This window comes from Cydia pomonella, chromosome 7 (genome assembly GCF_033807575.1).
Source record: "Cydia pomonella isolate Wapato2018A chromosome 7, ilCydPomo1, whole genome shotgun sequence".
NCBI classification, from domain to species: domain Eukaryota; kingdom Metazoa; phylum Arthropoda; class Insecta; order Lepidoptera; family Tortricidae; genus Cydia; species Cydia pomonella.
The window spans coordinates 1,769,309-1,791,830 of NC_084709.1; the positions used below are offsets into that span (position 1 = coordinate 1,769,309).

The 22,522-nt window shown below is 36.0% G+C and overlaps 1 protein-coding gene across 2 annotated transcripts; it reads right to left on the bottom strand.

Moving 5' to 3' along the window:
* Positions 1 to 6,515: 6,515 nt before the first annotated feature.
* LOC133519561 (juvenile hormone esterase-like) lies at positions 6,516 to 15,128 on the bottom strand. 2 transcript variants are annotated; one of them, XM_061853570.1, is made up of 4 exons: positions 14,993 to 15,128; positions 12,486 to 12,617; positions 10,558 to 11,858; positions 6,516 to 7,021 (listed from the first exon to the last, which is right to left on the bottom strand). In XM_061853570.1, the coding sequence occupies exons 1-4, from the start codon at positions 15,080 to 15,082 to the stop codon at positions 6,838 to 6,840; spliced, it is 1,707 nt and encodes a 568-aa protein (XP_061709554.1). In that variant the 5' UTR covers positions 15,083 to 15,128; the 3' UTR covers positions 6,516 to 6,837. The 2 variants fall into 2 exon arrangements, with proteins under 2 accessions (XP_061709554.1, XP_061709553.1); XM_061853569.1 differs by having other exon boundaries at positions 14,927 to 15,128.
* Between the last annotated feature and the right edge of the window lie 7,394 nt (positions 15,129 to 22,522).

Below are 22,522 nucleotides of genomic sequence, written 5' to 3' on the forward strand. Positions count from 1 at the left end.
AGATTTTTTAAAGTTAACCAACTTTATTAACAATTTTGATGTCGGGTAAAGTTTCTGCCAATATTGCCCATAATGAGATGTTTAAAAAAAAGTGGGCAAAGATATCCATGTGGGTGTAGGGACTGCGTCCTACATTCGCCCAAGCCTTAGATGATATTAAATAAATAATGTATTAATTTAGCTTTTCCCGTTATGCGCAATGTGCATTTTAGTTAATAGCATACGTAACTGTTTATTATAACCGTTACAGGGATGAGCTTGCGTCCTACATTCGCCCAAGCCTTAGATGATATTAAATAAATAATGTATTAATTTAGCTTTTCCCGTTATGCGCAATGTGCATTTTAGTTAATAGCATACGTAACTGTTTATTATAACCGTTACAGGGATGAGCTTGTAAAAACATTGTAATATAAGTTATCTGTTTCCTTCCCTTTGTCGGTACTTGCCTTTGTGTTAATCTCTCTTTGTTTTATTTCTTTGTCAGTTTCCGAATATTGTTAACTTTAAGTCATAAACTAATTTGTAGCCAGCGGAGTAATTCGTGGGAAACGTTAGGATTCGCCATGTGCGAAACCGTTACAGGTTCTGTACCGCTATTCCTATTGCGTACCTGATGCAAGGTTATAATCATCGGGATCGCGGGAGTAAAAGATAGTTCGTAGTCAGACGTCAACTCGACAAGTTGTCTCGTACCTATCATCACAGGTTGAGCTTGATATCGTATCGCTCCCTCGCGTTCTCTTGGTACCTATCTTTAATGGTCGAGCTCGATTATATATCGCTCCCTACTTATTATTGTAATTAGTGTTAGTTTAGTATTGAGTTGTGTTAATATAGATTTATTATTGTTACCGCGTCTGAACTTTTTATTTGCAACAATCCCAACACCTAAGTACAAATACCAAACACCACTGCCAAATTGGTGACCCCGACGTGATCGCTGTAAACGGCAGTATTGGTTAGTACATGTGTTGTGGACATAAACTTTAGTGCTTTTAGTGGACTTATCGTGTAAAGTGACTTTATCGGCGTACTTTTAAAATGGCTAACGAAAATGCGCATACACTTCGTTTGCCCGCATTCATGCCTAGTGACCCTGTGCTGTGGTTCTCATTGGTAGAAACAATTTTCGACAGAGCCAGCATCGTTGATGACATTAGTAAATACCTTCATGTGGTAAGTGCGTTAGCGCCACATGATGCCACCGAGGTGCGAGATATACTGATCGCCCCGCCAGAAGACAATAAATACGATGCACTTAAGACCAGCATCATTAAGAGGTTAGGTGCATCACAAGAGGCAAACACGCGCAGACTTTTGGAGCGAGAACACATAGGTGACCGCAAACCCTCTCAGTTTTTGCGGCATCTCAGAAATCTCGCTGGATCCGCGGTGCCAGATGCATTGCTTCGTACGCTATGGATGGAGCAGTTGCCGCGCTCGATGCAGATGATCCTAGCTACGCTAACAGAGCAGAGCTTAGACAAGGTTGCCGACCTCGCGGACGCAATCGCGAACAGCACTACACCTACGCCTGCCATCGCGACAACGGAAAATCCAGCGATGAAAGTTATAGAAGATTTAAAGAGTGAAATTGCCGACTTGCGGCAACAACTAAAAGCTACGTCCCTCGATGCAAGTACGCGACACAGAGGCAGATCGCGCTCGCGTTCGAGACGAAGGTCTCGACCTAACTCAAGGAGCAATTCAGCAAATGGTATGTGTTGGTATCATGATAATTACGGTAATAAAGCTCATAAATGCATACCACCCTGCGTTTTTAAATCCGCCGACAATGCGGGAAACGCGAGTGGGAGCCATTAGTGGCGAATGGTAGCCCAAACACAACAACAACGTCACAACGAGTATTCATCGTGGACAGAAACTCTGGGACCAGATTTTTGATTGATACTGGAGCGGGGTTAAGTGTATATCCTCGCAGCCTAGCCCCTCACAATGAAGAATCTTTGTACGAGCTAGTTGCAGCGAATAACACCCCGATCAAAACTTACGGTTTCTCCACCTTGACCCTAAACCTCGGACTACGCCGAGATTTCCCATGGCGATTTGTTGTTGCTGACGTGGCTAAGCCGATAATTGGTGTAGACTTTTTAAGCCACTATGACTTACTAGTCGATCCAAAAAGGCATAGAGTGATAGACGCCACCACACACCTTACGGTCACCGGTCAGGCAGCCGAGTCCGAGCCGGCGCTATCAATTACAACAATAACCGGGGACTCGCCTTATCACCGAGTTTTAAGAAAATATAGTGACATCACTAAGCCTGACGGTGCCGGGGCAACACAAAAGAAGCACAATACAAAACATTACATTGTGACGAAACCGGGACCGCCCGTAGCTCAAAAACCGAGAAGGTTAGCGCCCGATCGTCTTATCGCCGCGAAGAAAGAGTTCGACGCCATGCTAAAGTTGGGCATAGCGCGCCCGTCACAAAGCAGCTGGGCGTCGCCGCTTCACATGGTTCAGAAGAAAGACAATGGATGGCGACCTTGTGGAGATTACCGCGCGCTTAATGACCGCACGTTACCCGACAAGTATCCCGTTCGTCACATAGAAGATTTTTCCCAGACTCTTAGTGGTAAAAAAGTGTTTTCAACCATAGATTTAGTGCGTGCATTCAATCAAATTCCAGTGGCGGAGGAAGATATACCTAAAACGGCTATAACTACGCCATTTGGATTATTTGAGTTTCCATACATGACTTTTGGACTCCGTAATGCAGCTCAGACTTTTCAACGTTTTATGGACGAAGTGTTACGTGGTTTAGACTTTTGTTATTGTTATATAGACGATATTTTGATTGCTTCCAGTGACAGTGATGAACACTTAAAACATTTAGAGATTGTATTTAAGCGATTAAGTGACTATAGTGTAGTGATTAACCCTTCTAAGTGTGTGTTTGGTAAGGACCAAGTTGAATTCCTAGGTTACTTAGTGTCAGCGGAGGGCACACGCCCATTACCTGGTAAAGTAGAAGCTATACGCTCCTTTCCACTCCCTACCACAGCGAAGCAGTTGCGTCAGTTCTTAGGTATGCTAAACTTCTACAGACGTTTCTTACCTAACGCTTCAGCCCATCAAGCTAGATTAAATGACTTACTAAAGGGAAACCTCAAAGGTAAAGCGCCTATTCACTGGACACCTGATAGTATTAAAGACTTTGAGGCCTGCAAACAATGCCTTGCCGACGCAACAATACTGGCCCATCCTCAAGATAACGCTGACCTGGCGCTATTCACAGATGCGTCAGATAACACGGTTGGCGCCGCACTTCAGCAAAGTGTGAATGGCGCGTGGCAGCCGTTAGCATTCTTTTCTAAAAAGTTATCGAGTGCCGAGAAGAAATACTCTACTTATGATAGAGAGCTATACGCAATTTATGCTGCTGTCAAACAATTTCGACATAATTTGGAGGCGCGACCATTCACAATTTATACCGACCATAAACCTATCGTGTACGCATTTGCGAAAAAAGATAAACAATGCACTCCAAGACAGTTCCGCTACCTGGATTTTATCGGTCAGTTTACAACCGATATCCGGCATGTTAGCGGAGAGCAGAATATACCTGCCGATACAATGTCTCGGATTGAAATTGATCCCATAGAACGAGGAATTGATTGGAAAGCCTTATCGTTATCTCAGAAATCGGACGACACTTTATTATCGCTATTAAACAAGACTGATTCGACGCTACAGCTTAAGCTTTTACAGTTACCTGGGCTCGAAGAAAGTATTTACTGCGATATTTCTACTCCGTCGGTCCGGCCTTATATTACTGAGCCTTTCCGAAAAACTGCCTTTAATTCTGTTCATCGATTATCTCATCCAGGAGCCAAGACTACTATCAAATTAGCTACGCAGAAATTCATCTGGCCGTCTATCAAATCAGACTGCAGAGAATGGACTCGAAGCTGTTTAGAGTGTCAGCGTGCTAAAGTTACGCGTCACGTGTCAGCCCCTGTCGGATCATTCGCACCGCCTTCTACTCGATTTGTACACGTGCATATCGACATAGTTGTAATGCCAATGTCAGAACGATGCAGATATATTTTAACTTGCATTGATCGCTTCTCTAGGTGGCCTGAAGCCATACCTATTGAGAACCAAGAGGCAGAAACGGTAGCATGGGCATTCTACTCAAATTGGATCGCGCGTTTCGGCGTACCGTTACGAGTCACTACAGACCAAGGCCGAAATTTTGAGTCGCATCTCTTTAGAAATTTAAACAATCTGATTGGTACGACTCAATTGCGAACTACCGCATATCATCCAGCTGCTAATGGAATGATCGAGCGATTCCACCGCCAATTAAAAGCTGCGATTAAGTGTCATCAAAGCGACCAATGGACACGAGTTTTACCTACAGTAATGATGGGTATTCGCGCAGCATTCAAGGACGATCTGCAAGCTACGCCCGCTGAAATGGTTTACGGTGAAACCATTCGCTTACCTGGAGAGTTCTTAGTACCCAGAACAATCAGCGATTTAGATGCATCAGATTTCGTCAATCGATTAAAAACTAATTTTAACAACCTACGACCAGTCGCAGGAACCCAGCATGGACGTAACAATATATTTGTGTTCAAAGACCTAAAGACAGCTAGTCACGTCTTTGTCCGTGTTGATGCCCCTAAACGACCTCTACAATCGTCGTATGAAGGACCATTCGCTGTTATATCGAGAAACGATAAAACATTTGTTATTAACAGACGAGGGCATCATGTAACCGTTTCCGTGGACCGACTTAAGCCAGCCTATGTACTAGCGGATAACATAGAACCGTCGCACGAGTTTGAGGATGACTCGGCACAGTTCGTTGTGAAACCAACAACTTCCACTACAAATAACGATGCGAGTACAGCTATAGCACCTGTACCTATTGTACAACAAGCGCCGCCTATTAATGATAACGTCACCAGAACCAGATCAGGTAGACGTGTCCGTTTTCCGGATTATTACCAAGCAGGTGGTTAATAAATAATTAATGTGATTAGTTAAGCATAATTTACCTTTTTTCTGTCATATATTTTTATTGTGTTTTCACCATGTTGTATCCATACATTTTGATTGTTGTAGTTATTTTAGCGTATATGATACTAACATAGCACTTAAGCGAATTGTAACTAACAATTGTATGCCCTGTTAATCTAGAATTGTATGTTTATTATTTGTGTTTAGCTTTACTTCATTACTCTTATAGGTAGTTTGTAATATTTTTACCCTTTTCATTTGTGTGTTTTTACCAAATGTTGTTTTATTCCTTTTTTCTATCGTGACTTCATCACTGGTAAGGGGGTACTGTAGGGACTGCGTCCTACATTCGCCCAAGCCTTAGATGATATTAAATAAATAATGTATTAATTTAGCTTTTCCCGTTATGCGCAATGTGCATTTTAGTTAATAGCATACGTAACTGTTTATTATAACCGTTACAGGGATGAGCTTGTAAAAACATTGTAATATAAGTTATCTGTTTCCTTCCCTTTGTCGGTACTTGCCTTTGTGTTAATCTCTCTTTGTTTTATTTCTTTGTCAGTTTCCGAATATTGTTAACTTTAAGTCATAAACTAATTTGTAGCCAGCGGAGTAATTCGTGGGAAACGTTAGGATTCGCCATGTGCGAAACCGTTACAGGTTCTGTACCGCTATTCCTATTGCGTACCTGATGCAAGGTTATAATCATCGGGATCGCGGGAGTAAAAGATAGTTCGTAGTCAGACGTCAACTCGACAAGTTGTCTCGTACCTATCATCACAGGTTGAGCTTGATATCGTATCGCTCCCTCGCGTTCTCTTGGTACCTATCTTTAATGGTCGAGCTCGATTATATATCGCTCCCTACTTATTATTGTAATTAGTGTTAGTTTAGTATTGAGTTGTGTTAATATAGATTTATTATTGTTACCGCGTCTGAACTTTTTATTTGCAACAATCCCAACACCTAAGTACAAATACCAAACACCACTGCCAAATGGGCAAAGTTGGCTAGTTTAACGGAATATATTCGATATGTAACATATAAATTGAATATTGCCCATAAAGCGTAAAATCGTTTACAAAATTTTGTTCTCGGTGACATATACCCATACCTACCTATGTAGGTCATAGTTTTAGTTTTTTTTGTAACATATTGACCCTGTGTAACAGTGTTGTCTGAAATAAATGATTTTTATTTTATTTATTTATGTTGAGAATGGTATCTCTAAACTAACTTTGTATTTAAGTAGGTAATCAAATAATCACAGTTTTACTATTAATATAAAATGTATTTATTTAAACTTAATTGCATGTAAAAAAGATGGATATTAAAATAATGTATATTTCGGTATTTTATACCTACACTTATTTAATAAATAATAAAAATAAAATAATTTACAACTGTTTATATAAAAATAGAATTGTTCATTAATTGTACATTTAAGATTTGTGTGATTTCAGTCTTATTTATTTGATATAAAACACCTACATTAAATAAAACAACTAATCCCACGAATAAACATATGACGAAATATATTATACAGGAAATATTAACACATCACCATGAATAAAAATATAAAATTATGTCAACCTTCAAAATAAGGGTTCCTAGTTGACTACGGAACCCTAAAAAAACGACAACAATATTTACAAATATATTTCTGAAGTATCACGTTTTTTTCAGTTCATATTGTTATTTTATTTATACCTACTTGTTACTAGTATATTCATCAAATACCTACCAATAAACAACAACTTTGCTTCCTTCAAGAATCTCTCACTAAGCCAAGAGGTCATTGATTACAATCCGCATATAAAAATACAGTACAACTTCACAAGTTGCTCTTACTAATGCAAGGCAAGCCTGCCTCGCAATACAACTTATTCCAGAACTCGACGCTGTTTCGGTCGGCAAACTTGCTCTCGGCGAGTTGGTCGTCTATTTCTAGGTACTCCTTGTTGGCAACGGTGTATTTCGGCCATTTTACTCCTAGAGAATTGTCCGGCGTGGGATTGCTGTAACAATAAGAATAGTAAATCAGTTAGAGCTGTACTCTGTATCTTTATAAAAATAAATATTATACTCGTAGGACGTTCTTACACAGATTGACTAAGTCCTACAGTAAACTCAATAAGGCTTGTGTTGTGGGTACTCAGACAACGATATATGTAATATACAAATACTTAAATACATAGAAAACATCCATGACTCAGGAACAAATATCTGTGCTCATCACACAAATGAATGCCTTTACCGGGATTCGACCCAGGACCATCGGCTTCTTAGGTTTAACTGCTTAATTGTCAAAACTACGGTTACAATATCTTACTCGCGTTGTCCAGGCATTTTTCCCACGGCTCATTGGATCCTGGGGTTCGCTTGGCAACTAAACCCTAGAATTGGCGTAGGCTCTAGTTTTTACGAAAGCGACTACCATCTGACCTTCCAACCCAGAGGGTAAACTAAGCCTTATTGGGATTAGTCCGGTACCCTCACGATGTTTTCCTTCACCGAAAAGCGACTGGTAAATATCAAATGATATTTCGTACATAAGTTCCGAAAAACTCATTGGTACGAGCCGGGGGTTTGAATTGAACCCGCGACCTCCAGATTGCAAGTCGCATGCTTTTTCCGCTAAACCACCAACGCTTATAACTACGGTTACAATATATTTTAGCGATTTCTGCAGCTGTTCCTACAACTAGTTACACAAATACTTGATTTACATATTGTATTAAATAATAATCAGGAAAACGAGCTCTATCGCTTTTAGAATAAGGTGTTTTGTTTTCAGACTATGACTAACAATTAAGTAAACAGGAAAAATTATACCTGCGAAATCGAGTCACGTAAAGTACGTAGAAATCGCATCATATAAAAAATCGGACTTCCCATTTTTTCTACGACTTGTATACGACTATTTTTTTTTTAATAATTTAAGACAGCTATGTTTCTAGAAGCACCTACTTAGTGGTTAGACATAATAGGTACTTCTAGAAACATGCATATCATCACAATGCCTCAAATATGGGCAGTCAAACCTCTCGGCAATCGAGCGCAGGATTGTGTCGGTCTATATGGGGTTGGACTATGTATAGTCGTTCATTAGTGTACGTTTTAAGGTTTTGACGGAAAATAAGCTCTGTGGCATAAAACAGATAGGTACAGAAATCAATCTACATACAAAGTGCGCTCGAGCAACGCACACATAGACACTGCTCATCGACACGATATCTCGGACTGGTTGAGACTAGTGCGATCAAGAGTGCCATCCGCTTGAGACACGCATCTGTGAACTTTTTTATGCAACAATGGAGCAAAAAAAAAGTTTATAACTGTCCAGTAGACGGTTGTTTAAATTCAACATTAAACGGTGAATTGTCGTTTTTTAAGCTACCAGTGGTGGTCAGAGAGGTTAGTAGGTATCTGCTTGTATTTCGATGGTTCGTTTTAACGTTACACGGAACAGTTAGGTAGGTAGGTAAGCGCCCCGCCCCGGCCTCCGAATAATATATCTAAGATAGTTTTGTATAACAGTTGCCTATTTTTAATCAGTATAAACGAAGTAACTAAATCTTTGTAAGGTAAATTTATGCCACCTTACGTAACTTTGAAAACATGTTTTTTTGTTTGTGTAAATATTGTGTTGTTTTTAGTGCCATTTGATAGGTTTAGGTCTAAAACGGGCAATGGAAATTGTGTAACTAGGGTGATCCATTTAGAAGTTATTAGGGATTTTCGATAGTGAAAATTGACAAAGTTTATTGTTTTGTTTTGTAGGATAATTGTACATGAGAATGCGAATTTATTACACTTTAAAATATAATAATCGTGCATTTCGCCAATGTCGAAATCATCGCAAGATATTTTCTGTGACAAATTTGTAAAATAACAATGATATTAAAATTAAAATATTTTAGTTATTATTCATTTATATTTCCATTCTTCCCGTTTCATTCTCAACAATAAATCAAACAACTAGATACGAGTGCCACTACCACTATAAGTCATAGTTGACAACCCTAGAGCGGCCGCCGAGCGTAGGTATGAAAAGTGAAGTACATACATGTGATTGACTTCTGTACCTATCTATTTTGTGGCTGTGGTCTCCGCAGCATTTATGCTGCGTCAGCGCCTATTCTTTACCACAACACCCCTCTACTAATCTAAAAATAAGACATGTACAGTAAAAAGATTTAATTTGTGACCCATTTCGTACCTTGTCACAGTCACAAATAGTATGAGGTCTCTAGCGACTTTCAAGTTGTTTGTTACAAGGTCACAAATAAAATCTTTTATCTACACACATATCATAAACCCTCTATGATGCCTTCAAAATCCGTAAATAATGGCCAACATTACGATAAACTGTTTTGTTACAACCAATTTCTTATCTGTGATAATGTAGTTATATCTTCATAACTACATCAAAATCGATTTGGATATGCATTCAAATTTGGAACATCTCTGAAAAAAAAGCAGTTCGATTTGACCTCTAGATCTTCTCTGGTTCTTCTTTGATCAGTCGAGATGCCTTTTTGTTCGAAATGAAATGTCAATTGCATACAATTTTGACATATCTCGCATGTTATAGTTTGTATCGAATGATACGTAAATAGGCCCCCGTCTCTAGTTTGTCTCTGAATTAAAAAACTACATGCGTGAAAAAAAAATTACCCCCATTTGACGTACAGTTTATCTTTTAATTAGTTTTAAGTACAAAATTAATATGTTTTGTGGTTTTTAAGGTAACTATAGCAAAAATTTCGTGTAAAATAAGCGATAAAAATATTTCAGTGACGCCACCACATATCTGCGAGTTCTGCCAAGAGAGCAACGATTTGGTAACGATGCCCTAACGGAGGCTGTAATTTGGATTAGTGAATATTTCATAGAAAGTTTATAATATGTGTGTAGATAAAATAGTGTATGTAACTGTACATAATTAGGCATTAAAATACTCGTGTGATCTTTTTAAGAAACTCACTTCGTACGTTTCTTAAACCCACACTCGTGTATTTTAATGCCCTTTATTATGTAGCAGTCACATAAACTACTATTAACTGTACTTTGTTGTTACTATTAGTGTCTAATTGTGTTACCTGTACCTTTTCTTTGTCTCTTGTAAATTTTACTAAATTTTTATTAAACTATACGTTACTGTATAAATAGCATGTAAGCAATAATAGCCTATAAATAAGTTATGTTTAGTTTTACCTGCTCTCTATATACTTGTAAACTAAGAATACAACACATCGGCAATGTTTGAGTTTACTTAATCTCCATTCAACCCTCCAACTATTCGATGGCGACCCTGCCAGGATATTGAATCAGAATCAGGATATTGTTTGTCACAAAGCAGGTAAGTTGTGGTTGAATAAAGATTTTATCTATCTATCTATGTATAGGTGTCTAGTCGAGGTGAATACACACAGCTAGTTTCCTTCAGATATATGGAAGCGCTAAGGCAAATATCTGAACAAAGGCCCCGACCACTTAGCAATTTATCTTGCTAACCGTATAAAGAATTAGGTTAAAAAAAAATATTTACCTGGTTTTAGCAAAGTCCGTCCACATTTTGGTAACCCTCCACACGTAGTTCCTTATTTTTTCCTGCGATTCATAATCTTCTTTAGTCATGTTCGTCGAAAAAATGTAAAACAGTTCGTCGGCATGACTGGCTCCTTTTACGTCAATCCCACTCATGTTTTTGACGATATTCAAATCACTTTCTATATTAAATCTGTACATGTATATTGAACTGTTATGCTTAGAGTATAGATAAGCGAATCTATGCGTGTTGTAAACAAAATGTAAATCTGATAATAGTTGAACAATTTCGTTCAAATCTTCACTGTTATAATCTCGATTCCCAACATAGAACTTCTTTACTCTCTCCCCCATTTCGATCATCTTTTCCTGACTTATTTTGTCTACTATTTCTCTGGGCACGTCATATGATGGCGTTTTATTAAAAATCGGCAGTTTTTTCAGCCTATCTTGAACCATTATTATACTTTCTGCAGAATTATATCCAAGCAATAATGGAATATTGCATATTTTATTAGACAAAATGAGATCCAATGGTTCTTCACTGAGGAACGCCTCGACATTTTCAAATTTCTTTTCCTGTACTGGCGCAAAATGAATAGGAAGTCCTCTGTATTTTTCATCAGGAGTTAAAGTTACATTAGTCAATTTAATCAATTTTGATGCTGGTAAACCTCTTAAAAACTCTAATAAGTCTTTCGGATCTTCAGTATCTTTACCTAAATATTTGCCAATTTTAAATGCCCTCTCTTTTCCATTTATTCCCTGCGCCCAGTCATTTATACTAGTCCCACTTTGCGTGATAGCTTTATGGAATAACCCTTGAGACATCGGTGACAGCATATGGTAAATAACAGAAGACGCACCAGCGCTTTCTCCGAAGAGTGTAATATTATCCGGATCTCCTCCGAACTGAGCTATATTATCTTTTACCCATTTCATCGCAGCAACTTGGTCTTTCATGCCCGCATTCCCTGGGACCTCAGGGGTGTCTAAACATAAGAAGCCGAGCACTTCAAGGCGATAATTCAAAGTGACTAGAACCACATTGTGCTGTAGTAGAAAGTTTGGTCCGTACATATCATCATTTCCTGAGCCAGATAGATATGCTCCACCATGGATGTAGACCATGACAGGTATCTTTGCTGAAGGTTGGAGTGACTTGGAGTAGATGTTGAGGAACAGGCAGTCTTCGCTGCCTTCGGCAGCTGAGGAGCGGGCCATGAGGTTGACTTGGATGCAGACATCTCGGTGTTCAGTGGCATTTAGGATGCCTTGCCATGGCTGTGGTGGCTGTGGTGCCTGTGAGAAAAATGTACGTCCAGGTGAAGGTGCATTTTAAAATATTAAATTCTTTTATACAACATTAAATTTTGTTATTGTTTAAGAGGAATAGAGTTTGTTTAAAAATGGCTCTATAAATAAGGGTATTAATTATTTCCTACAGTCTATACGAGTATGTACTGTCCTTATTATTTTTTCCTTATTTACATAATAATATTTGTAACAAAAGCAGATTAAATTGTTCAAGTTTCCTGTAAATAGTGGTTAATTAAGGCCCTATCTTGTTTATTATATGAAAAATAAATAAAAGCTATTATGTTTTGCAGAATACCAATTTAATTTAATTTAATTTATTTATCATATTTTAAATCAGCCAACAAGGCAAGGAAACTCTACTCTTATGTCATCAACAATAATAGTGTTACTCTGTTCCATTTATTTTCCATCACAAATATTACAGTAAATCACCCAAAACAGCAAGCAATTTTAAACCCAATTTAACTATTTTTTTTAATAAATTAAAAAAATATCTTTAATTACTGTTTAATTTAGTTTTAACATTTTATTAATTCAGTTACCAAAACATTGTAAATTTGCAAGGCAGTGTAAACCAATAATATTAAGTATCTTCTAACGGCTACTTACTGTAAATCGTAAAGGTCCAACGGGAGGTTGGGCATATGGGATACCCTTGAAGCTGTAGTATGAAGATCCATCATGCAGCGTGGCCACTGCACCCTGGAGTCTTCCCTGCTTCACTGTCACTATCGGCTCATTCTGTAAAATGAAGTTAATACAAATTTAAAATAAATAATATATATTTTGTCACTCCTTCAATAGTATTAAGATCCTGTATTTATTTAAATATTATACAGAAAAATACAAATGGCGGACACAGGGCTTGGACCCGGTATTGAAATACCGTAAAACCACCCAACTATAGTCCAATACTTACTGCAACTATGGTCCACAAGTTCTAAAGGAAATGAAGTATCTATACCAATGTTCCTTTTGGTTTACTCCTAGTTTTACCTTCCATTTATAAACATACTTTGCCTTAGAACTACAAAAATATAGTAAAATACACACCTGAACGAAAAAAATTGAGTTTATTTGTGGACCATAGTTAGGAGCTTTGGACTATAGTTGGGTGGTTTTACGGTACATGTTAATATTGTTTCAGAAAATTATTGTTTAGTTTATTAAAATACTGGTTAAGAGAAATACTATGAAAAAAAAAACATTTTTCCTTCTCCAGCACTTTTGTTTGTCAATTAAATGACTGTCAGTGATATCGGGGCACTTGTATAGGATCCTATAAGCAGTCTTCTTAGGAATATTCATATAATATTATACAACTGTTTTTTTTTTTAATTCTGACTTCTAGGCTAAGATTGACAAACCAATATTTACTTTGATACTATTTATGATTTTAGGTCTTTTCTGCTGTCTTATAATAATAATAATAATAATTCTTTATTGCACACTACATGAAAAACAGATACAGAAATTGATAAAATATATACATTGGTAGGTAACAACAGGCGGACTTATCGCTAAACAGCGATCTCTTCGGCGATCTCAGCGGTTTTAGAATAAAAATTGTGTGCAATGTTACATAATTAGGTCTTAAGATTCTCGGGCCTGTCTTAACAAAATTCAACTTTTTTATTTTGTAACTTCGGCCCTTGAATTTTAAGAAACCTTATTATGTCCTGTTGCACAAAATACTATTTTCTGCTTACTGTGAACATTTTGAAAGAGATAGCGTTTCTTACTTATTTCATATTTTCAAAATAAATCTTTAAGTTTCTGGGGCACCCAGAAAGATTGGTTGGACTTGTTTAATACAGTAACCAATGTTTGTTTAACACATTCACTGCCAGACAAAAAACGGCGCACTACCCCAGAAACCGGTGGTCTAAAGCTGCGTACAAAACAACCCGCCCAGCAGGTTGTCCGGCATCTGAACAAAGTTCACAAGCGCCCACCAGGTGGGTTCCCGGCAGTGAATGTGTTAAATAGATTTTCTCTCTGTCTAAAAAAATTTTACAAGACTTTTAGCACCATTTTTACTAGAATAGGTTTAAGTAATTACCATTTATTGATAATTTTTATGAATCAAATATTTCATAGGTAATAGGTATATCTGTTTGGTTCTACTCCTTATTTTAATTTTACCAAAAATGTTGATTTCATTTTGTTTGCATTATATGTTCTTATAAATTAATTTAATTAGGTACATATTTAAAGCCCCTGAGAGTCTACAACCGCCCAAAACAATTAATTTTAGTTAGAGAGTAAATATAAAAATTCAGTATTACAATAATTAAAATATAAAAAGTAACTATTTATTTATATAGCACACCTTTTCTACATAAAATACGTGCAAATAACTATGATTTGTTAGACCTGTACCCCAAAAGCATAAAATTGTTGTAGTAATTCACCGAATCGCATTTCACCTTGAATGAAAATGATATCACTGGATTTTTTTACTTGACGCACTTTTTCCCGTAGCCTTTGACATTAGTATAATTAATTTGTAGTATTCAATTTTTCGTGTAGTATGTTACCGAAGAGGCATTTCGCCGCGATCGACGTTTCTTTGGGACTCTATTTAACTTGATACGTTAATTTGATGCTTGCACTAAAATTAAGTGTTTTTTTTAAACACGTTTTGTACTTGTAGGATTAAGCCTCAAGTGCTATCAAACTCATTAAAATTTTATCTATGTGACGTTGACGTTGCGTTGAATCACGTCGCCAATACAATATAATACACGATCGAGGTGAAATGCGACTAAAGTAATAAACGATTGAGTCACAACGCGATGTTTAAATGTACGGTCGAGGTGAAATGCGACTAAAACTTATAGCCACTAGAAAAAAAAACTATTGAGACACAATGCGAAAATTAAATATGAGATCGAGGTGAAATGCGATTCGGTGAATTACTACAACAATTTTATGCTTTTGGGGTACAGGTCTAACAAATCATAACTATACATAAAAAAGAAAATAATTTGTATACCGATATAAAATCTCATGAGATATTTTTTTTTTACATTGAACTTTGTACATACTTTAAAACCAATCTTATTCAGAACATGAACAGTGAACAACAGAAAAAGCGCACACAACTTATTCACCATAGTTTCGGTAGCCAGATACAAGCTCCGAATAAGCCGCTTCGGGGCCTGGACCAGGATACTTATACTTGTTGATATTAATTTGAACATTTTCCTTATTTTCAGTTCCCTTGTTTTGAAAATCACATCAGCATCACATAATCAGTGTTGCCAACAAGGTGAATCTAAAACTTGCTAAACAGATGTTAAAATTTTGCCAAAATTATGCTAATTGCTTTATAATATTGCCAGAAAATAAGCTAACATTTTTCAATGTCAAATAAAACGTCATTTAATTTTAAATGTTTATTAATCAACAAAATTTTGATTTATTCTACGTTTTAATCGACTATGTTACTAAATAAAATGTTAATATCTTCGTCTTCATCGGCAGGCTCGGCAGCTGATGTGCATGTAGACGTGGAAGCCTTATTCTCAAGACTATAACTCTCCTTGGTACCTATAGAGCGTAGTACGTTATCCGGAACTGTGTAAGAATAGCAGCATTTCCCTGCCCTCTTTAGGCCGAATCTGACGTATAGAATGGCATTTAAAGTTTTTATCGACAAACGGTTGCGAAGTTTAGTTTTGACTATATTCATTTGGCTGAAAACGCGTTCAATTTCTGCGTTGGAATGAGGTAGTGATAATAATGATATTGCTAACTGAGATAAATCTGCAAAGGGGTTATTACCAGCTGCATCTTTGTAATCAATTACTTCATTCCAGAATTCTACAGTGGAAGATGTGCGTTCCCATTTAATGTGCACTATGTTTCTCCATTGAGACATGAGCCTATCCATTGTAGCTGCATCCACTCGGAATTCTTGGGCAATATCGATTAGAGAAGGCTTGACTGCTTTTAAAGTTTCTTCTACTGAAAATAAAGATACTTTCTCAAGTATATTAAAATTAATTGGTAATCTAGAACGCAGCTCTGATACAAGTTTCAGTGTGAAATTCAGGCAACGTTGACGTAAATTATTTTCCACTTCAGGTTGAAGGTTGTATTCCCGTAATTTTGTTTCAAAAGCATATCCCATGTACGGTTTCGGATCCAAATAACTTTCTATATTATGTGTAAAAATATCGACTCTCGCAGTTGGGTTCAAAATACGCCGACTTGTAGATTGAACTAAGGCACACAAATCTTTGTAAAGTTTTGTTGGGTCAATATTGTTGCTTTCAAATAGCTTGTTCACAGCTTGGACTTCCTCCAAAATAGGTTTTAAATACAATAAATACAAATGATTCACAGGATCATTATACATGGAGTATAGTGTTTCTGCCATATAGCAGTGGTTATCGCGCCTAGCAACTTCAAACAGGAGTTTTAATTCCACCCATTGCTCCAGAATACGGTTGACTGCTGGTTCAATTGATATCCATCGGGTGTTGCACATCTGTGGAATTAACAATGGTTCGGAGCCACAGTTAATTGTTTGGTAGATATTTTTGTAATATAGTCGACGGTTCGAAGAATGACTAAACCAATTGTAGGTTTCTCTTATTAGAAATTCAACATTCCGTGGTAGAGTTTCTTCCGAAGCATGCGATAAAGCCAACTGTAATGAATGGCACACGCAGCGAACTAATACCAAATTATCATTACCAGTTTCATTTTTTAATAGGGCATGTACTCCTTTGTTAGTGCCTGTCATCACCGTAGCATTATCTGTGCCAATACCGATCATTTTTTTTATTTCAATATTCAAAACTAACAATAATCCTTTAATACCGTTGAATATGCTGTTTGCAGTGCCATCTTCAATCTCGACCAACCCCAAAAATGTGGATATTATTGTTTTTAAAGATCGGCTGAAATATCTGATCGATACTCCCAACATTTTGCTTACAGAAATATCCGTGGACTCATCGAGCAAGAGACTGTACTCTTGGTCTTCCAAATCTGACACAATTTCTTCAATAAAATGAGGCGCCAAAACATTTTTTATAATATTTGTGCATTTTGTACGATGGACTCGTAAGTCTCCACTTTTGCTATCACCGAATCGGTGTTTACATAAGTCTGATAAATGATCGACAGCCATAATCGAACAATGCGCGCACACAAACATCGCTAGTGAAGATTCTGCTCTCTGTGTATTTAGATCTTTTTTAACTTTGGGAAAATTAATTGTTCTTTGACTTTTTACTGGTTCTATAGCTTTCTTATGCTTTAATGTCAAAATATGTAACTTTAAACAATGGACTTTTGCAATCATCTCGCACTTGCAGTACTTACAATAGGCCTTCGTCGTATCATCTTCGACAGGCTGTAACCAATCCTTGAAATCCAGCATTTGCTCCCACTCAGACCGGTAATGCTGACTGTATTTAGGCGGCATATTAACGAAATGACTATCAAGCAATTAATTAATAATGCACGTAAAACTTTTAAACTTTCTTTCATTTACAGTGACAGTAAATACGTGAATACGCGGTAATCGCGGTATAGTACTTACAATCTATCTCGCTTCTTTCGTAAAGGAAGGAGGGAATAAAAGAATGCTGTTTGTCTATGGTATATTGAATTAGATTTGTTGGGGAATCCCCGAAACACGCTTGAGAGCGTTTGACGTAAAGGTTACCCTTGCCGTTAAGTTGGCACCATCATCAAATATCAGACAGTGATGCCCAACGAATACAGACGTTCATAGAAGCCTCATGAGTCATTAGTATTTAAAGTCTGTATTCGTTGGTGATGCCCTATCCAACTATAAAGAAGTACATCAACAATAAAAAACAAATGATAATTACAGTATATTTTATATACATTTTTGAAGTATTTGGACTTAAAAAAGGAAAGTGAACTTGTTATTCATAATTATTTTATATGCCAAAAAAATATGCTATTTGCTAAATAACTTATAAAAATGCTAAACAACATAAAAATATGCCAAATCTAGCATAAAATTTGCTAAATTGGCAACACTGCACATAATTCACCTATACTACTTTTGACGTTTGATAATTGACGTAATCATGACATCTGTCAAGTCATGCCTTAGAGTTTTCGTTTCACGCAAGCAAAACAAGTATCGATATCGATATTATACCCTTTTATAATTGGATTGTCATTTGTGCATTTTGAGATTTATTTATAGGTAGTTTGTAAAGTACTTTTCGTTTGTTTCTTTACTCAGTACTACTAATACTTTAAGGGCCTGTATATTAGTGTCCTGAGTTTTCCGTTAGATTACAGAATATCAAAGGCCCAAAGAGGTGAGATCGGAGTTCCTGAAAATACGTTTAAAGTTACGTTTAATGCAAATGTTGAGTTGTTTACTCACGTTGGCTGGTACAATTGATTTTAAAGTGTTGATTTTGAATGAAAAATATTTAACAAAGTTTATTTGGGTTTGATTTGTAAAGTTTTAGTTATTATTTTTCTGGCGTATGTGTGGTGAAAACATATTGTGTTTTACTCGGGAGCAAAGTTTGTTTAACCCTCCGTATGCCACGCCATGTACGTACCTACAATTAATTCAGCTCTGAATTTATATTAAATATCAAATATCAAATATCAAACATTTATTCAGCAAATAGGCCACAGGGGCACTTTTACATGTCCATTTTTACAAACAATAAATTAAAAAAAAAAACAATTACAAATATCGAATCTATGAAATAATAAATACTTTAAAGGTTCTTATGAATTTCGAGGTTATCTAATGATGATACAAGTGCAAGGGAGAGTATAAAATAACTTGTTCTTGCTACTACTTACAAAACTAGTAGGTTTTGGGCGTTTTGGCATGTAATAAAGAAATAGATAGTCTCGCCTAGGTAACGTTACAACGTAGCTATTGCTCTTTAATACGCAGATTTGCTCAGATGATAGGTTAGGCGCTGTATGCAAAATTCCTCTTTAGGGTTTTGTAATTGCGAACACAATATGTATGATTTCCTCGGTGAAAAGAATGAATACAAACGTCCTTTAAACAAAATGACATACTAACTGCAAAATGAAATGATATTATATTTACCTAATTAAATTATTTCCGATTATAATGTAAATGTGACAATGCTTCTAGTAGACATTTTAATAATTAATTCTATTATTTGAATAGAAACTTAATTAATTTAAGAGGTAATAACCGTTACTACTACCCTTACCACGATTTTAGTGTCCAGCGGATCGACAAACTTATTGTTAATGCGGACAAAACTGGAACTAATCAATATGCATACTAATAATCCCTTGTATGAATGACAGTGGCGCCACCAGTGACTGTATAGATAAGTTGACGACGCAATACCGCGCGCGTATGAAATTACGCACATAGGTGCAAATACACACAAAATCGATACAAAAAATAATAAAATTACTTTTATAAAAACACATTTTGTTATTGTTACAGGTGTCTCACAGTTTGATAGTAAATCGGTCCCTCGTCGTTTACATTTGTATCGCAGATTTGTTTCAACTTGGCGATATGAATTAAAAATCCACCAATAGAAATGGCTTATTTAGTCTACCTGTGGCCTTATCTCACCACTTCACACACATTCAGTGTAAATAGGGATTAGTGGTTTTATCAATACTGTGGTTAGGAATTGTTTTAATTCGTCCATTACTTTTGCAAAATCGAACAATTGTGCAAATATGAGTTGTTTGATATTCTTTATTTATTTATGGTTTATTTTATTTTAATAGTATTATTAGGGTTTGCACGTGTTTTTGTGGGTTTTTTTAGAATAGCGTAGGCACTTCTACGAAACGCGTAGATACGCTACGCGCAACGCGACACGCGGTTATGCTTTCGTAGAATCATTTCAGGTCGTTCACTGCATCGATGAAAAACTTTAGCTGGTAAGGAAATTTTGTATGTAGGTTATTTTTATTTTACAATGCAATTCACAAGGATTTTGAACAATATGTCGACAACCAATTACTATACGTTAACTTCTTAAAAAATAACACTTTACCTTTAGCTTCAACTGAAGACTTATTTTTAACTCACCGTGTAAACTTATGAGTCTTATGACAAATAAATAAAGATGGTTTTTCTATCTATAATCATCAAAATTAGATTATACTCTTGCCTAGATTTTAGAGTATTTCTGAGGAGCTGACTTAAATAATTTAACATTTAAGTAAATTGCGAACAAAACAAATACCCATTTGAAGTAAGTACAAGAATAATAATATGTTATTCAAACAAAGTCAGGAGTTTTTTCTTAATTTGACACTCATTATCGGTTATAAAATGACGAAGTATAAAATAATCCTCCACCTTACAGAAAACCGCAGCCAAATAACACTAGACCCTACTCGTAGTGGTGTGTTCCTCCCGATGAGTAAGGTTGCCAGAGCTCAACGAGGGTGCGTAGTGTTAGGGAAGGCAACACGCATGTAACGGGCCGTATGCTTGTATAAACAATATATACTTTTGAACCCACATATCTACGTATAACGTAAAACTTTAGGTGTTTGATGTTTATTTGCAACACAGTTCACAAGCATCTAGAATTGTTGAATGAAAACAAAAAAAAACATATCTAATTGTGATTTTTATCAATGAGTTTAATCTTGAAAGCAATACGGATAATGAATAAGTCCTTTATTAATATTTACTTTGCAATACAAATCGCGGAATCGTAGTCAGAAACAAATCACTGCCCGGCAAAACGCATATGTCACTATTTCAACAAAACCATATTGCAAAAATTAATGAAACCACTATCTGATACACACCTGTATCTACCAGAATCTTCCCACGGTATTATATCTATACAGTATTTTACCTAGATATTAATATTCTTAACTTGAGTGAAAAATTACTAGATAATGACAGCTAATGTCACATGAACATGTTTGACAAATGTTTTGAATGTAATAAAATTCATAAACTTGTCAGCTTTTGACAAGTTGTCAATGCATGTCAAGATAAGAGTGTATTTAATGCAACGGAGTGCAACGCTGTTATCACGGGTGCATACAAAATTATGAAATGCAAGTAAAGGAAGATAGCTAACAGCCAGAACATTTTTGTCTCCCCAATTTATTTTCAAATACGTATATTTCTTTTACCAAAAAGTTATTTAACTCGACCTAATCACTATTAATTCAGGTAATAAATTATTGAATATGCATATCTTAAAGCTAATGCATATTAGAAAATAAAATGTACCCTGTAGGTATAGTAAGATGGTAGGCTAGAAAACATCCGGCTTTACTTTGCTTTTAAATGAAATCAACATTTTTTTTCGTAAAAATGCGTCTGTACCACAATGCAGAATAACAATAAAAATTCTATCATCAAAAAACATTTTGCACTCACATTCACCCTTTCTTTAACCGTTTAGTGCACATTGGGTCTGCATGGAGTTGCTGGGTCATTATTTACAACCCTTTGGATAAGCCCTTAACAACAAACCTTTTTAACATTTTAAAACGTCATCCAACAATGGATGATGTATGTTTTTTTCTAACCTGCCAGGATTAACTGTACTTTGTAAATGTTTTAATATTTAAAAGATTAGCGTCATGTACCGTATTTGAGTACAAGTAAATATTGTTGTTGACATATTTATTTGTGAAAAAGATCTCAAATTTTAATAGTTTATTAAAACACTTCATAGTTTATGATCATAACTATACATGTACTCTTAATAAAATACATTAAGAGCCTTATTTGTGCAGGAATAAAATCCTATAAAGTTGGAAACTATACAGAATGCTAAAAGAATAGGTACCATGTGGTACATAGTACTACATTGGTATATAATGATAATAATGTTATATAACTGGGTTACTTGTTTTATTGTGTTGACTCTGACTGGCTACAATTTATTTATTTCTATTTTATTGACACATTTATGTACACGGGATTATAGTCGACACCGAGAAACTAAATTTTAACAAATGAACTAAACAAGAATACATAAGAAACTAAATCAATGCTAACAGATAAGTCAAAAAATTCAACAACTATGTGTTATGTGTAATACATGTGTTAGCTAGCCTATTATCCAACATCTCACAATACTTATAGTACTTGTATATATATATTTTTATAGTTGTAATAATAACTGTAATTACGTTTGGACTCTTAGTTCAATAAGTTTAATAATAAAAAAGTTAATTACAATTTTGTTTAAAGTCTGTCCAAAGCAAAGGTTTCGAAAATCTTTAATTAAACAAGACTGAATAACTTGATAAGCTTGAAACAAGCAAATAATCGCTTGCGCCGCCGAGTCCGCAGAATTATGCTCGGTGGTAGCCGTGGGGCGCGCGCGCACGCGGGGTTGGTAAATAGTGTTGTGAACAATTAGCGATAAATTTGCTTCTTTAAAGTGTTTAAATTTTAAATATGTCTTACAGGGACCTAAAGAACTTGGACGAGGACCGCGAAAACTGACGTCTACTCCACCGACAAGAGCCATGCTCTTAAATGATGATGAATGAATTTGACAGAGCAATTATAGAAATAGTAGTTTCAACGTTACTGATAAAGCGGTGAAAATATACTGTCTTTGTCTCTGTGTGTGTATGCTTAACTTTATAAAAATGTAGAATATGTATACACAATTGTTTGACAAAGA

Bases quoted from the DNA above. Each gene is read 5' to 3' on its own strand.
- LOC133519561 (XM_061853569.1), bottom strand. From the start codon at position 15,082: ATGTTCAAATTAATATCAACAAGTATAAGTATCCTGGTCCAGGCCCCG. The intron at 12,618-14,926 runs GTATGTACAAAG...TTCATTTTACAG, and splicing joins TGAATAAGATTGGTTTTAAA to AATGAGCCGATAGTGACAGT. The intron at 7,022-10,557 runs GTAAATATTTTT...TTATTGTTACAG, and splicing joins ACGGACTTTGCTAAAACCAG to CAATCCCACGCCGGACAATT.